The 15,829-nt window shown below is 40.7% G+C and overlaps 1 protein-coding gene across 1 annotated transcript; it reads left to right on the top strand.

Annotated features, from left to right (window-relative positions):
* The first annotated feature begins 14,798 nt into the window (after window positions 1–14,798).
* On the top strand, window positions 14,799–15,534 carry LOC131247103 (uncharacterized). Its single transcript, XM_058247543.1, has 2 exons — window positions 14,799–14,848; window positions 15,051–15,534. The coding sequence occupies exons 1-2, from the start codon at window positions 14,799–14,801 to the stop codon at window positions 15,532–15,534; spliced, it is 534 nt and encodes a 177-aa protein (XP_058103526.1).
* Window positions 15,535–15,829: the final 295 nt, after the last annotated feature.

Here is a 15,829-nt window from a genome sequence, read left to right as displayed (position 1 = left end):
CTAACTGTTCTTCAAGACTCACACGCCGAGTATCACGCAACACGGCCTTCTCGCGTAGCTGGGTACATAGATCGAAGAACGTCGCTCGATTCATCCTAAGTTGTGTGACACAATCCCGGTCACTGGCCCTAATGATAGAGTTGATGAACCTGGCGCGCTCATCCTCTCCATGACGAGAGGGCTGTTTGAATATGTATTCACGACAATATTCTCCGACAGCCGCCACACAAGCCATCATCGCCCTTGCAACCATGACACTATTTGTATCTTCTCCCGATTCTTCACTCTCCATCGCCAACTGATAACCAACACCATCGGGTTCGTATACTCAGATTGACAATAATGGGTAGAATTTCTCCCATGTTATGGGGAATAATGGGTAGTTATAAGTCAAGCAATCTTGCATCGGAATGTATTTGGAACATCTGAAGTCGTTCCATCTACTCTTCGAGAAAAGGTTGAATAATTTATATGGTGGGATAAGTTCACATATGATTACATGTTAAGAAGCTCACATTTCCCAACCCATTATTTTTTGACAAATTCTGAAGAGATGGATTCCAATTGAAAATCCTGACCCATGTCTAGAATCTGGTTCGAGGGTTAAAATAAATAAGATTATACGACAGAATTCTGAAAAACCAGCTGAATAGGAGGCAGAGAGTTTAATTAAAATGATATAATATGCAGTGAAAATTGCAAATGTCAGTTTTCCGATATGAATAGAAGTGTAGAACCGTACCTCCTAAACGTCCCTGTAATGAACAAGAACGGGGTGCTCAACACTGTTTCCTGAAAAATGGAACAACATGTAATGGAAATATTCCTTCAGTTAAGACATCACATGACTATAATAAGGAAGTCCCGTCAGACACCATTGCATATACAACAAATGCATTGTTCGCATGTAGGTCATTGGCTTCTCCCATATGAATGGAGTGTGCAATATTAACTACTAGATCATTGCGTTTAAGGTAACAGATCAGGCTATAACAAATAGAAGTGAGATTAGAGAAACCATACCAGCTAAACTTCAAGGAAAAGCAACCATACTGCAATTAACGAAATTCATAAGATAATCCACTAATGAAAATCAGAAGATAGTTATGGGATTTGAAATTTCATCATTTTTGAGCAAAGTATATATTTCGACGGGCTTATAAGTACCATTGTGTCAAACATTGCATCAGTACACTAATTGGAGATATTAAAGTTGATTTAGCAATTACATTCAAACCCCTCGTAAATATACCATGCATAGCTACTTTTGGATTACAGGATTCTGAATCCTGGGTGCCAAACACAATAGGAGGATTTCAAATCCAAGGGGTTTCAAATCCATGAGGTTCAGAATCCTCACTCCCAAACAGTCCCTAAGATGCATAAAGGATTCATTAGTTTGAAATCCAAGGTGAAGCAGCAGACCAACTGTTTTAGTTGGATTTTCTGATTCAAATTACATAGGATTTTCTGCAAGGCCATTAATAGATGGAGATTGGAGCATTTTCAAATATCAACGAATTGAGAGTCTTTCAGTTGGGAGAGTGATGTTTGGACATTACATTTTCAAATGCAAGTGTCAAAGGCCCTGTTTGGCAATACCCAAAACAAAATGATGTTTGGAATGAGACCCAAACAAGTGGTGGCATTTTGGATTCTGCAAGTAAGCCCTGGGAAGGAGGATTGCCTTGCACTTTGTCATGCAATGAAGAATACCCAAATTCCAAAATAACCGGCCATGATGAGATCCTTCAATTCACATTTTAGGCAGGGCCTCATCCAAACACGCCATGATCTTAGTTCTAACCTCAATTCAGTCAAAACGAATCCAGTTACAATGATAGCTCTTGTGATCTTCTCCCTAAGGAAAAATGTGTGATTAAAGATTGAAATTAAGTGAAATCGGAGGAGATTAACATCTGTAATCAAAATAGTGTTATTTAACTATCTTCTGAAAAATCAACCTCTTTCGCAGAAAAAGCAATCTGTGGGCAAAATATTATCAAAAGAACAAAACAATCATTTTAGATTTATTTTTTTGCCCTTTTATTCTCCCAAGTGAAATCAACATGTGGATGGTTAAAATCATGAAAATCTACGCAGAAGGGAAACACAATATTCATGGATGTAGAGATATTGGTCTCTCAAATCTAGTAGACTCAGCACCCACCATAGTTAGTCTCAATAACAAGAATTTCTCAAGAAACATATGGGATGCCATAAAAATTAAGGTCTCCCGCTCGGTACATGAGCTTGGTGGCGACAATGTAGTGTGTGTGAGTAATCCAGGTTTCAATCCCTGGTAGTGTTACTTTTCGAAGAAAAAAAAAAAGCCATAAAAATTTAAGAATCTAAATAAATATATCAAATAATAATTTTAAAAAGACTATAAAAATTCACTCATGAAGTATCTGAAATGCTTCAATCATCAAGCATGTGGGAATGCCAAACCAAAGAACAACTTAAGAAAGACAAATCGTCCCAACAATATCAAAAAACACAAATGTATATGCATATGAAAACACTTACATCCAATAAGAATGGAGAAAAGGAACTAAAAAATAGATCCAAACAGAAAATAAAAATAATTGTGAAGGGATGCCAGGTCAACCGAACCACATGCACAGTCTTGAAAGCCCAAAATATTCTGAAGTTTACTTGAAAAAAAAAACAAAAAAACTGGCATGCCATATTGCAGCTTGTTTCTATTTTTTGTTCAATATGGCATGAAATTCCATCGATTAGATTATCTTAAACACTCAATCAATTGCCTACATTTTGGTCATTATCTATGGTGCATAGAAAATGTATATTTCACAATCGTTATCGCCATAAACATCTCATTTCAGTAATGTTACATGAGGAATACCAAATACAACACTTGTTTTAGAAGAGAAATATAAAGAACTGTTAATTTGTATACATGTATACATTGATAGAAGTATCATGTATACATGTATTTTAAAAGACAAAAAAATTCATCACTGGAATCCAAGGAGAACAGTGCATAATCAGATGAATAGTGTCTAAATAAACAGCATGCATGTATACATTGATAGAACTGTCATTTATACCATGTACAAGGAGCCACAAAAAATCATGCAACTGGATCACAAGGCATACAGTCCATTCCCTGAACAAGCCGTCAAAATCCATATGACTCATCTATACACTGATGAGACTATCATACATGTGCAATTGGAAAGAAGAACCTAATTAATCAAAACAGGAATATGATGTCCAAGTGAAAAATCCTGCAATAGGAAATCCAGATGAGATATAGCAACAAATCTTAAATCGTGCAATTGATATACGAACAGAACACACCATCTGATGTAATCCTGGGAATTCCATGTTACATGTAGCAGAATCTATCTGGTATATATCAGGAAATTCAGTACATAGAAGAAGAAGATACATATAGACTCAATCCAAAAGAAGGGAAGGAAAAGAATGAAAGGAAATGACAAAAACCAACAGTCAACACTAACACCAACATAAGGACTTCTAACATATATTTTTCATGGCAGAGACAAAAGATCGAAAATGTATATTTCACAATCATTATAGCTAAAACCAACTCATTTCAGTAATGCTACATGAGGAATACCAAATACAACATTGGTTTTAGAAGAGAAATATAAAGAACAATTAATCTGTATACATGTATACATTGATAGAAGTATCATGTATATATGTATTTTTAAAGCTTGAAAAATTCATTACTAGAATCCAAGGAGAACAGTGCATTAACAGATGAATAGTGTCAAATTAAACAGCTTGCATGTATACATTGATAGAACTGTCATTTAATCCATGTTCTAAGAGCCACAACAAATCAATCCACTGGATCACAAGGCATACAGTCCATTCCCTGAACAAGCCATGAAAATCCATATGACTCATTTATACACTGATGAGACTATCATACATGTATAACTGGAAAGAAGAACTTGATTATTCAAAACAGGATTATGATGTCCAAGTTAAAAATCCAGCAACAGCAAATCCAGATGAGATATAGCAACAACTCGTAAATCATGCAATTGATATACGAACAGAACAAACCATCTGATGTAATCCTGGGACTTCCATGTGACATGTAGCAGAAATCTATCTAGTATATATCAGGAAATTCAGTACTTAGAAAAAGAAAATAAATATGTACTTAAGTAAAAAGAAGAGAAGGAAAAGATTGAAAGGAAATAATAAAAACCAACAGTCAACACTTCTAATATATATTTTTCATGGCAGATATAGAAGATCGAAAAATGGCTAAAAATTGCGCATTTTGCAAGGAGTTAGCTATCCAGATATGAAAATTACATAAATGAGGAGGCTTCAACTATAGTCACAATTGACTTGTCAAAGAGTCTAAAAATATACACTGTATGCAACCCAAACAGACATCACTGGAAGAGGGTTCACAGAATAATTTCCTTGTAACACTGAAGGTGATCCCAGAAATTCCACAGATCATGATTTCCAGCCATTTGTTTGGCCGAGAAAGGAAGCCATAAAAATTCATAACTGCCTTATCAAACAGATATCAATAGTTCATATATAAATGTACTTTATATGGGAAAAATTCATCTGCAGAACATGATTATAAATAGCAGATATATAATGTGCAAGTGTAAAATCCTGCAACGGAGAATCCATCTCATATATAGCAACGACAGAGAAATCCCGCGGTTGATCTACCAACACAGCAAACAATCTGAGATAATCCTGGTAAACTCAAGGAGACAGATACCAGAAAACCATCTCATAGATCCCAGATCACCATCTCATTATGAAAGCAGAAGATACCATAGACTCAATCCAAAAAAATAACAGGAAAAGCATGACAGGAACCACGTTTGAAAGCAGAAGACAAAAATCCACCCCCGTATAAATCGGTATGTGAAACAATGCCGTCGGAGCGGACGACAAAGGCCGACTCCATATCGGAGGGCCTGTAGCGCCTGTGACAAAGCCTCATACAAGATAAGCATGAAAAACCACCTCATCCCACATCTCAGCCGCAACACAGATCAGGCCAAGATCCAACATGCAATTCAAATGGGGGTTACTCATAGCATTTGGGCGAGGAAGAGGACCTACCTCCGCCGAGAAGACCGTCAGTTCGCGATGGCAGCGCCGGCTCGACTGGTGACGGCCATCGCGACCTGATATGGCTTCTTATAAACCCATTTTCGCGCCATACCTCATCATCTCCCGCCACAATCTCTTCCTGACCATCCCGCCAAATCTCAGCCCATGAAACCCCGAAGATGAGATTTCAACGGAAAGGATTGACATCGGGAAGGAGGAAGGCAAGCCACATGAAAATAGAGAAATCCAGCGTCGAATCCCGCGGGATTGCGCCGTACGGGCGATAACCCTTCGAATCCAGCGACGAAATCCGCCCCAATCCAGCAGATTTTCTCTCCAAGCTCGAATCCACCGCCTGTCCAAACAGGCGGCTGCTCTGACGACGTAGGATTGGAGTACCCTATCCAGCCTAATACAGGCTACTCCAACGCAGCGTGCCCGTCCAAACACGCCCTTAGGGGTCAAGCCCAAAATTTAAGCATACCCAAAGATCAAGCAGAACATACCATAGGAAACAGTTGTAATAATAATTTCCACCGTTGAAACCCTTCTAGGGCCCACAATGATGTTTATTTCTCATCAAACCTGTTCATAAGATCACAACTAATGGTTAAAGGGAAAAAAACAAATACAAGCTTGATCTGAAACTTCGGTAGCCCCTAAGAAATTTTGAACGTTAAATGTTCAATTCACACTGTTTCCTCGTGGTCCAATAAAGGTTTGGATATACTTTATTTTTAAGATCAAGCCTAACATTATCTTTTTAAATGGATAGATGGAGTGGATAAAATAAATAAGTCACAGTGGACCCCACAGAGTTTATTCAGTATGCTTGAGTATTGAGTTACTCGGTACGCAATCATCTTCCCTAGAGCTGGGCATAATGGACCCGATCTGGTGGATCCGACCCGATCCTACCTGATCCGACCCGATTCAAACAGAACTGATGGCCTGGATCGGGCAGGTTCGAGTAGGATCAGGCAGATCCAACTGTTAATCGAATCGGGTTCAGGTTAATAGCAAATCTGACCGGACAGATCCGAAATCCGATCCGTTTGGAACTGATCCGATCAGATTCGAATAGAACCAGATGTATTTTTGCTGAAATTGAATGTTTTGATTACCTAATTCATGTAGACGGTTAAAATCCGATCATAGGAAAAATCCCAGCTTCTCTTGGTGAGTTACATGTTCTAACATACATCAATCTCTCTGATAATAATCTCACTGGCGAAATCCCGCCTGGGCTTCAGAACTTAAAGCTTGCCCTGTTTAATGTTTCCTTCAACCAGCTCTCTGGTAGAGTTCCGTCTTCTTTAATCTCTGGTCTTCCAGCTTCGTTTCTCCAAGGAAATCCTGATCTCTGTGGACCTGGATTACCCAATTCATGCACAGATGATAAGCCAAAAAGACGGTCGGCGCGGCCCACTAGACTCATATGTTTGCTGATTTCGATTGCTTTTGCAGCTGAGATCATGGTTGTTGGTGCCAGATTCTTTGTGATGTATCAGTATTCCCAGCGGAAGTTTCATTTGAGCCAGTGGAAGTTAGTATTCTTTTATCCTCTTAGAGTTAGAGAACAGGATCTGGAGATGGGAATGGACGAGAAAAATGTTGTTGGCAGTGGGGCATTCGGTAAAGTTCATGTAATCCGTCTACCGAGTGGCGAATTTGTCGCAGTCAAGAAGCTAATGAATGTAGGGATCACAACCGATCTGGACCTGGCTAAATTCGATCTGACTCGGTTCGGTTCAATCCAACATGGGATCGGTTCAACCCAGCATGGGTTAGGATCGGGTCGAGTCAGATGACCCAGACTCGGTCCCAGATCGGACCGAGTTCGGTTTAGGCCATTCAAAACTTGGACCGAGTCGAGTTGGACCCAATCCAATTCGACTCGGTCCGATGCCCAGCTCTACTCTTCCTTTTAAACCACCCTATTAAATGTAGGCTGTGGAAAGGTGTTTCATACGAAAAGATAAGACGGGCATAGATTTGCTAGTAATGATGTTTTAGTATTCCGAGATTGGCTTACAACTAAGCCATACTTCGGTGCTCTGTGGGACCCACCATGTTGTATGTGTTTCATCCATGCCATCCATCTATTTTTGTAGATCATTTTATGGTACCAGACCAAAAATAAGGTACATCACAATCTCAAGTGGACCACATTATAGGAAACAATGTTGAATGAACATAGATCGTTAAAAACTTTTTGGGGCCATAAAAGTTTTGGATCAAGCTGATCTTTGTTTTTTCCCTTCATTTGGGTCTGCATGACCTAATCAACAGATTGGATGTCAAATAAACAGTACAGAGGGCCATAGGAGGATTTTAATGGTGGATATCCAATCACTATTGTTTTCTTGTGGTGTGGTCCACCTGAGATTAATATCCCTCTCATTTTTGGGCTAAGATCGAGTATGATCTTTAAAAATGGATGAAACACATACATCGTGGTGGGGCCCATAGATCACTGACCACCGGACTCAGTATTTCTGATTAGGTCAGACTCGATTCAGATCAGCCCAACTTAGACCCGGACTCCAATCGAGTCAGACATGCTGGACTCTCGGTACCGAGTCGGATCGAGTTCGGGTCAAGCCTTTTTCAGGACCGGATCGAGCCGGGTCAACCCTAACTTAGTTTGACTCAACTTAATGCCTGGATCTATCTACTGCTGCAAGTATAAAATAGCAGCTTATTTGGTAGTATCCAAACAAGCCCTAAGTGTCCATAAGATCTGTATAGTGTGTGAACCTAGCGTACTTGAACAATATCTGTGCCTTTCATCAGTTGGGGGTGCCATGAATATTATCTTAGCAAAAAACATAAGGGTCAATGCATAGTGTCATACATGTTGATAGTGAATATAGAATGTTGGGAATATATATATATATATATATATATATATATATATATATATATATATATATATATATATATATATATATATATATGCTCAATTACGCACCAGTTCACGCGGAACCCGTGCAAACCTTTTTGAGAACTCATCATACGTGATGTGACTCCAAAATCCGAACGGTCCATGTGAAGCAGCACCCTTGAAACCCCTCGGGCCCAATTTTTACTTTGATCTAAAATTTTGGTGGGCCGTGAAAAATGAAAACAGTTTCCTCCTTTGATTTGCATTTCTATTTGTTATGACCCACCATGTAGAGATGTTTGACAACTTTTAACGCACTATCGGAGCACAACAAAACATCTCTTGAACCTTTTCGTCTGTGGATTAGCAAGCACGACAGTCACCGTTCCCGGGTTCGCCCTCCTCAGCTCATGCAAGTACATGGGGATTTCATTGTAAGAGTCTTCATAAGACCTCATTATGCGATTGATTGCAATCTCCTTAGCGCACCATGCCTTCTTATAGCCGATAAGAATATTATACTTCTCTTGCATTGTGAAGATAATGTCCGTCGGCCTTAATCCTAGGCGTTGCTCAATGCGACTGACAACCAGTTCATTGGCTAGCTTACTGCTTGCTTGCCGGTGATCACTCTTCATCCATGACATGTCACATGTATGTATGAACGTGTAAGTCTTAATCTTGAATATCCTCGCATCATTCACCCTAGATGCGTGTACCATTCATTCACACTTATCTTAGAAACACGCCACAATGAATTTCTTGGATGACAAATATAGGAACTTGTATTGAAAGTTGTTGCGAATTGCAAATTAGCTCAAAACATACTGACACCGGCTCTTTTCCTTAAACGTTTGGCCAACAACTATATCGATCGGGTCATCCAGTGGATATGAATATAGTGACAAGTCTACAATGGTGAATGCAGCATTCTCAAAAGGCACAATGGCTTGGCCAGTGATGAAGTCTGATGTTCAAGCCTGCTCGGGCAGTAGAATGTCGCTTCCCCGTACATATTTGGCATTAGATGATGAAGGCAGATCTACTCTTGCACATAAAGGTGATGCTGTATATTCATTTCTGAGATTAAGATCACCTGCTCAGCTCACTTGACTAGTCATGAAGTTTGATGTCTGGGCTAGATTGATGAGTGGAGTGTTGCTTGGATGAACCTGTGAAGGTGAAGCCATATATTCATATTTCAGGCCATGCTCCTCACCCAAAATCCCAACTTCATCACTGGTTTGGCAAGTGATGAAGTCTAATGTTCAAGCCTGCTCGGGCAGTGGAATGTCGCTTCTCCATACATATTTGGCGTTGGATGATGAAGGCAGATCTACTCTTGCATATGAAGGTGATGCTGTATATTCACTTTTGAACTTAAGATCACTTGCCCAACTCACTTGACTAGTCATGAAGTTTGATGTTTGTGCCGGATCAATGAGTGGAGTGTTGCTCGGAGGAACCTGTGAAGGTGAGGCCATATATTCATATTTCAGGTCATGTTCCTCACCCAAACTCCCAATTGTTGGGGCGTCATGTTCGATACTACTGTAAGCCACGGGGTCTTCGAGTATTGCTTCATTACCGCACTGCATTGTCTCAATGATTAAAGGAATGTATTTATTCGGATGCTCCCACTGTGCTGGCAAGAATATTCTCACATATTCATCGTCTTCAATTTCAGTCGGAGGGATTGATTGGTTTGAGTAAGGGTACAATACTTTAAACCTAATATCACAATCTTGTACATTTTAGATAGAAGCTCCTCATATGTAGTCTTGACGCCCACAACAGTAGTTTTTGACTTTCCACCCTTGTACGTATATTGATTGTTTTCGCTTAGTAACTCCCCACCATATGAGCATAGGATGATTCTGGAAGTCAATTTCTGAAAACAAACATAATGACACATAAGATATAACTCGTTTAATGTTCACATGTATAAGGTGGAATTGACCGATTAGTAGGAAATTCACCCGTGTACAAGGTCAAATATGACCGACTTATCTCTTAAATTTCCCAAGTTCTCAATCAATCAATTGCATAGATGTATTTATTAAGGGATGAATTCAAATCACTTCGCGGTGAATTTCACTCACCTAGCAGTCAAGCGCACTCACTCTGCGGTCAATTTCACTTATCTCGCGGTCAAGTGCACTCACTTCGTGGTCAATTTCTCTCACTTCGCGGTGAAAGTGAGTGAAATTCATCGCGAAATAAGTGAAATTGATCGCGTAGTGAGTGCACTTGACCGTTAGGTGAGTGTAATTGACCACGAAGTGATTGAACTTGACCTCAAAGTGAGTGAAATTGACCGTGAAGTGATTGAAATTGACCGCGAAGTGAGTGAAATTGATCGTGAAGTGAGTGAACTTGAACGAGAAGTGAGAGAAATTGACCGTGAAGTGAGTGAAATTCACTGCAAAATTGACTACGAAATGATTGAAATTGACTGCGAAGTGAGTGAACTTGACAGATGAGTCAGTCATATTTGAGTGAAATTCGCGGCCAAGTTCACTCACTTCCTGGTGAATTTCCCCTTCTTAGCGGTGAATTTCACTCAATTCACGGTGAATTTCGATGAATTTCTCTCATAATCTAAAAGTTCCCTGTATGGCTGACTTTTGGGATATCCCATAATCTAAAAGGGACCCATCAAATGCATGATGTTGATGTCCGACACGCATTACGGTGGGACCCACACAACTCGACCTCATGGGAACTTACCATGAGGTCGATCTATGTGGGCCCCACCATGATGCGTATCGAACATCAACACCGTGCATTTGATGGGTCCCCTTCAAATTATGGGATATCCCCAAAATCAGCCGTATACGGAACTCGAGTGGGCCATACCATATAAAATCATTTGAAGACATGCCTAAAATATATATAAAAGCACTTGGTGGGGCCCACTTAAAATTTGGATGCATCTGAACTTGGTCTGACCCATCATCCAAGTGGGACACACACAATGGATGGGCTGGATTTGTGAACCACATCTCGGTGGGCCCAACAAATGATTATGAATGTTTTAATGGGAGAATAACCCCTCTCAACTTTTGTATGTGGTGTGGCCCACACAAGTCATGGATTAACTTGATTTATAAGCCCAAGGCCCACCATGGAATGGTGCATCTGACTGATGGGGTAGATGTTCGATACGCATCATGGTGGGCCCACACAGTTCGACCTCATGGGAAGTTTATATAGAGGTTGAGCACATAGAACCATTTCCCACACATATGTGTGTGTGCGTGTGAGTTTTTTCACACCACAGGCCTCACCTTTAAGCACTCACCTTTCTTGTTACCTCCAAACTTACTTTACCATATTAAGCCTCTGTTGGACAAGCGACTTTTCACCAGACCAAAATGCCCCCGCTTTATTACTTGCATTCCTTTCACTCACTCACACCTAAAAAAAATGTCTGAACTTATCTATCTCAAAATATTCCTTATTTTCACCCCTTTCTTCATCAAATCTCCATGAATCTCCATTGTACATCTGCCATTTGCCATATGCCATCTTCCATCCTAAACGTGGAATCTTGAAGGCTTATCTTTGATAATCGTGTTTCCCTCTAACGCACTCTTCTTCTTCTTCTTCCACACGAATTTCACTGATATGGCGGTTGTGGGAGGTAAGGTTGTTTAAAATATTTCTTCTTTCCACCCAGAAATTCATCAAGCTGACAAAGAAGTCGGCAAAATTTCACGCATTTATCCGTCAACTTTAAGAAGTTTCGCGGTCAATTTAACGAAGTTCCCAATCAATTTAATGAATTTCCAAGTGGATACCATGCACTTCGCGGTCAATTTCACACAATTATCGGTCAATTTCACCTAAAAATGATCGACTCATTGGTCAAGTTCACTCACTTCGCAATGAATTTCTCTCACTTTGCAATGAATTTCAATCTCTTCGCGGTGATTTTCATTCACTTCGCGGTGAATTCCACTCACTTTGTGATGAATTCCAATCAGTTCGCGGTCAATTTCATTCACTCCGCGATGAATTTCACTCACTTCACGGTGAATGTCATTCACCTCGCAATGAATTTCACTCGCTTTGCGATCAAGTTCAATCACTTCGCGGTCTAATCCAATCACTTCGTGGTCAATTTCACTCACTTCGTGGTCAAAAGTGAGTGAAATGACCGCAAATTGAATGAAATTCACCACAAAGTGAGAGAAATGCCTAAACGTGTATGTGGTGTGGCTCACCAAGTCATGGATTAACTTGACTTGGCTCACCAAGTCATGGATCACCAAGTCATATATGTGGGGGCCGCCTGAGTTTTGGATGTAGCTAAAACTTAGTCTGAGCCCTCATCTAAGTGGGACACACACAGTGAATGGGCTGGATTTATGAACCCCATCTTGGTGGGCCCAATAAATGATTACAAATGTTTTAATGGGAGGGTAACCCTCTCCACCGTTGTATGTGGTGTGGCTCACCAAGTCATGGATTAACTTGATTTTTAAGCCTGTATCCCACCATGAAATGGTGCATCTGATTGATTGATTGGGTAGATGTCCGACGCACATCATGGTGGGGCCCACACAGGTCGACCTCACGGGAAGTTCCCATGAGGTGGACCTCATAATACCATTTCCCACACACACACACACGGCATGAGCAATGAGTATACATTATTTTTAGGAAAAGGCATGCTCATGCTTCTCCACACCGCCCATCCTTTTTTGTTTTGCTCATTTCAGAGCATGAGCCAAAAACAAAGCAGATCCAAAGCTCAAGTGGACAACACTATTTTGACACCCACCATTAAAACCTTCATAGGCCCACTATAATGTTTATTCATCTTGATTAAAAAAAATTATGTACCCCAGCCCCAGAAGTTTTCAACGGCAGGAATTCAATCCCTACCGTTTCCTGTGGTGTGGCCCGCTTGAGCTTTGAATGTCTCACTTTTGGGCTTACACTCTAAAATGATCTAGAAAAACAGAAGAACGGCGTGGATAAAACAAAAAAACACAGTGGCCCCACAGAATACTGCCACGAATATCCCCGTAACTGGGTCAGTAGGCAAATGAACTTTCATATCTCCTCTCCACCTGACCAAGTCGTCCACTCGTCGTCGCTCTTGATGCCTTTGTGAGAAGTGTGGGCGCTTTGGCCATAGCGTAACAATTGCCTATCATTCATCACGATGGGAGTGGCGTCTGCGCATTCAGTGCTGACGGAGAGTCCGTCCCTGCAGTTTAATATTGAGAAAAACTTGATAATCAGGCAAATTGTGATGAATGATAGGCGGGAACTTAACAATTGTATATGTGGCATACAAGTCATTCAAATTAAACTATAAGAATTATGTGTATTAGTTTCAGATCCATCATAAACCAAAAGTTCCACTTATTTAATTATCTAGCCAATAAAATGGGGTACATTTATTGGACGATTAAAAACAAAAAATATCGAACAATTTTAGTTATGCTTTTGGCAAACATTTCTTCTATTAGCTTGCATGAGATATGCTTGTTAGTATCTATGGAGCCTGATCATCACAGATGTATTATTCATCCAACCAATATTGTTGTTGGCTTAGAGGTCAATTTCATAATTTCACATGGAGTTTTATGAGAGAGAGAGAGTCGTTATTGTATTGAAAGTTGTTTCTTCGTTGTTGTTATTTTATTTTATTTTTTGAATTTTTTTTATAAAAAAATTACCTTTGAGCATATTGGATTAGTGTGAATCCATGGACGTATTAAAAGGGAACCATGTAAATCTATGTTGTGGTTTGTACTCTCAATCTCTCTCTTTTAATTTATTGATATTGTCGTGTGTGGTTGAGAAGGGATCCTTCTCCCAACAGTGCTTGTCGACACTTCATGCAAACTATGCTCACAGGAATGAGGTAATTGTTCGAGCCATTTAGCAGAGAGATTTGAAGAGAATTACCAAAAAAGAACATGTGATTGACATAAATAACAATTAAAGAGGCGCAGCATGGCGTGCATGATGCAATACATGAGAGGCATTTGGGATATCTAGTCATGTACCTGTCTGAAGGAGATAAGAATACTCGGTTTTTCCACAATTCCGTCCTTGACAAGCGTAGATGTCTGTCCATTAAAACTTTGAAGAAGCCTACGCGGGAGGTGCTAGTAAAGGTTGACGAAATACGAGACGAAGCAGTCCGATACTTCCAATATCTGTTCTCTTCGAAAGGCAGCAATACAAACAGCGAGATCCTCAATTGCATCCCGAACTTGGTAACATCCCAGATGAACTCGAGCCTCATGAGACCCCTCACTCTGGAGGAAGTCAAGGTAGCGGCCACCTCTATTCCGATGGATAGCGCTCCTGGGCCTGACGGATTTGGTGGTGCTTTCTATTCGTCCTGTTGGGAAGTGATTGCCACGGACCTCTTTGAGGCAGCCAAAGATTTCCTACTTGGAGGCCCGATCCCTAGAGCATTTCAATGCACCCAGATCTGCCTTATTCCCAAGAAGAAGAACCCGGAGTACATCACAGACTATAGACCAATTAGTCTATGCAACTGCATCATGAAAGTCTTTTCCAAGATTTTGGTAGCCAGGATTGCTCTCATCCTCCCCGTGCTGATTTCCAAGGAACAAGGTGCATTTGTCAAGGATAGATCGATTGCGAAAAACATATCTATTGCGAGGGAGATGGCCCACGAGATAGATCAGAAAGTTTATGGGGGAAATATGATTATTAAACTAGATATGGAAAAGGCTTATGATCGCCTGGAATGACACTTCGTCACGCAGGTCCTGGAAAAATTTGGCTTCAACCCCCAATGGATTGCCTAACTACAACGATGCTGGAGAGACGTTTGGTTCTCGGTCCTCATCAATGGCTGAAGTTATGGTTTTTTTCAAGTGGGCAGAGGTCTTAGACAGGGAGATCCGCTATCCCCATCCATCTTTATCCTAGCAGCTGATGTTTTCAGTAGGGCTGTCTCCAATCTATTCACCTTGGGATGGTGCTAGTCCTACAAGCTCTCTCAAAATTGCCTCAGTATTTCCCATCTTTTCTATGCTGACAATGCGATTCTTTTTCTAAATGGCAGGCTTTCTAATTTGCGTGTCCTACTTGCCTTATTTCGCGAATATGAAAGTGCTTCAGGTCAACGGGTTAATGCATCCAAAACCTCATTCATCACTCCTAAGAGAACGTCCAGAAGCAAAGCTCAGAAGCTCAGCAATCTCACTGGTTATCGCCAAGCTTTCTTCCCCATGGTGTACCTGGGAATCCCACTCACCAAAGGCAGAATCAGCAATGCGCTCTTGCAGCCGACCGTTCTCAAGATCACCAGCAAGATAGATGGATGGAAAGTGAAACTTCTTAACCCGGCTGCAAAGCAAGTCCTCATAGGCATGTTCTTTCTAGCATCCCCATCCACTTGCTATCCGCCATCAACATCCCTAAAATGGTCTGCAAGGATTTGGAAAGAGCTTTTGCTAATTTTTTCTGGGGTAGCTTGGAGGAGGGAAACAAAAGACATTGGGTCAAATGGGCTAAAATCTGCACCCCTACTTAGGAGGGAGGCTTAGGGATCCGAAGCATCGTAGATGTTATGCTGGCTTTCAAAATCAAAATGGGGTGGAATCTGTTGAAGGGAACGTCCCTCTGGGCCCGTTTTGTAATAGCCAAATATTTCACGAAGCTGATATCTAATCAGGGTAGGATTGGCTGGGTAACTTCCCCTACTTGGAGGGAACTTCTTAGAGCTTTACCTTATGCTCTGATTCATTCTAGATGGTTGATCGGAGAGGGTAAAGTCAGCTTCTGGAATCAGAATTGGTCGGGTGGTGGAATTCTGGCAAGTGCAGTCTTAAGACCGATTCC

The sequence above is a fragment of the Magnolia sinica genome, chromosome 5 (genome assembly GCF_029962835.1).
Source record: "Magnolia sinica isolate HGM2019 chromosome 5, MsV1, whole genome shotgun sequence".
Classification (NCBI taxonomy): Eukaryota; Viridiplantae; Streptophyta; class Magnoliopsida; order Magnoliales; family Magnoliaceae; genus Magnolia; species Magnolia sinica.
Note: the sequence above shows the minus strand (reverse complement) of the source record. Positions and strands in the feature narration are given on the sequence as shown.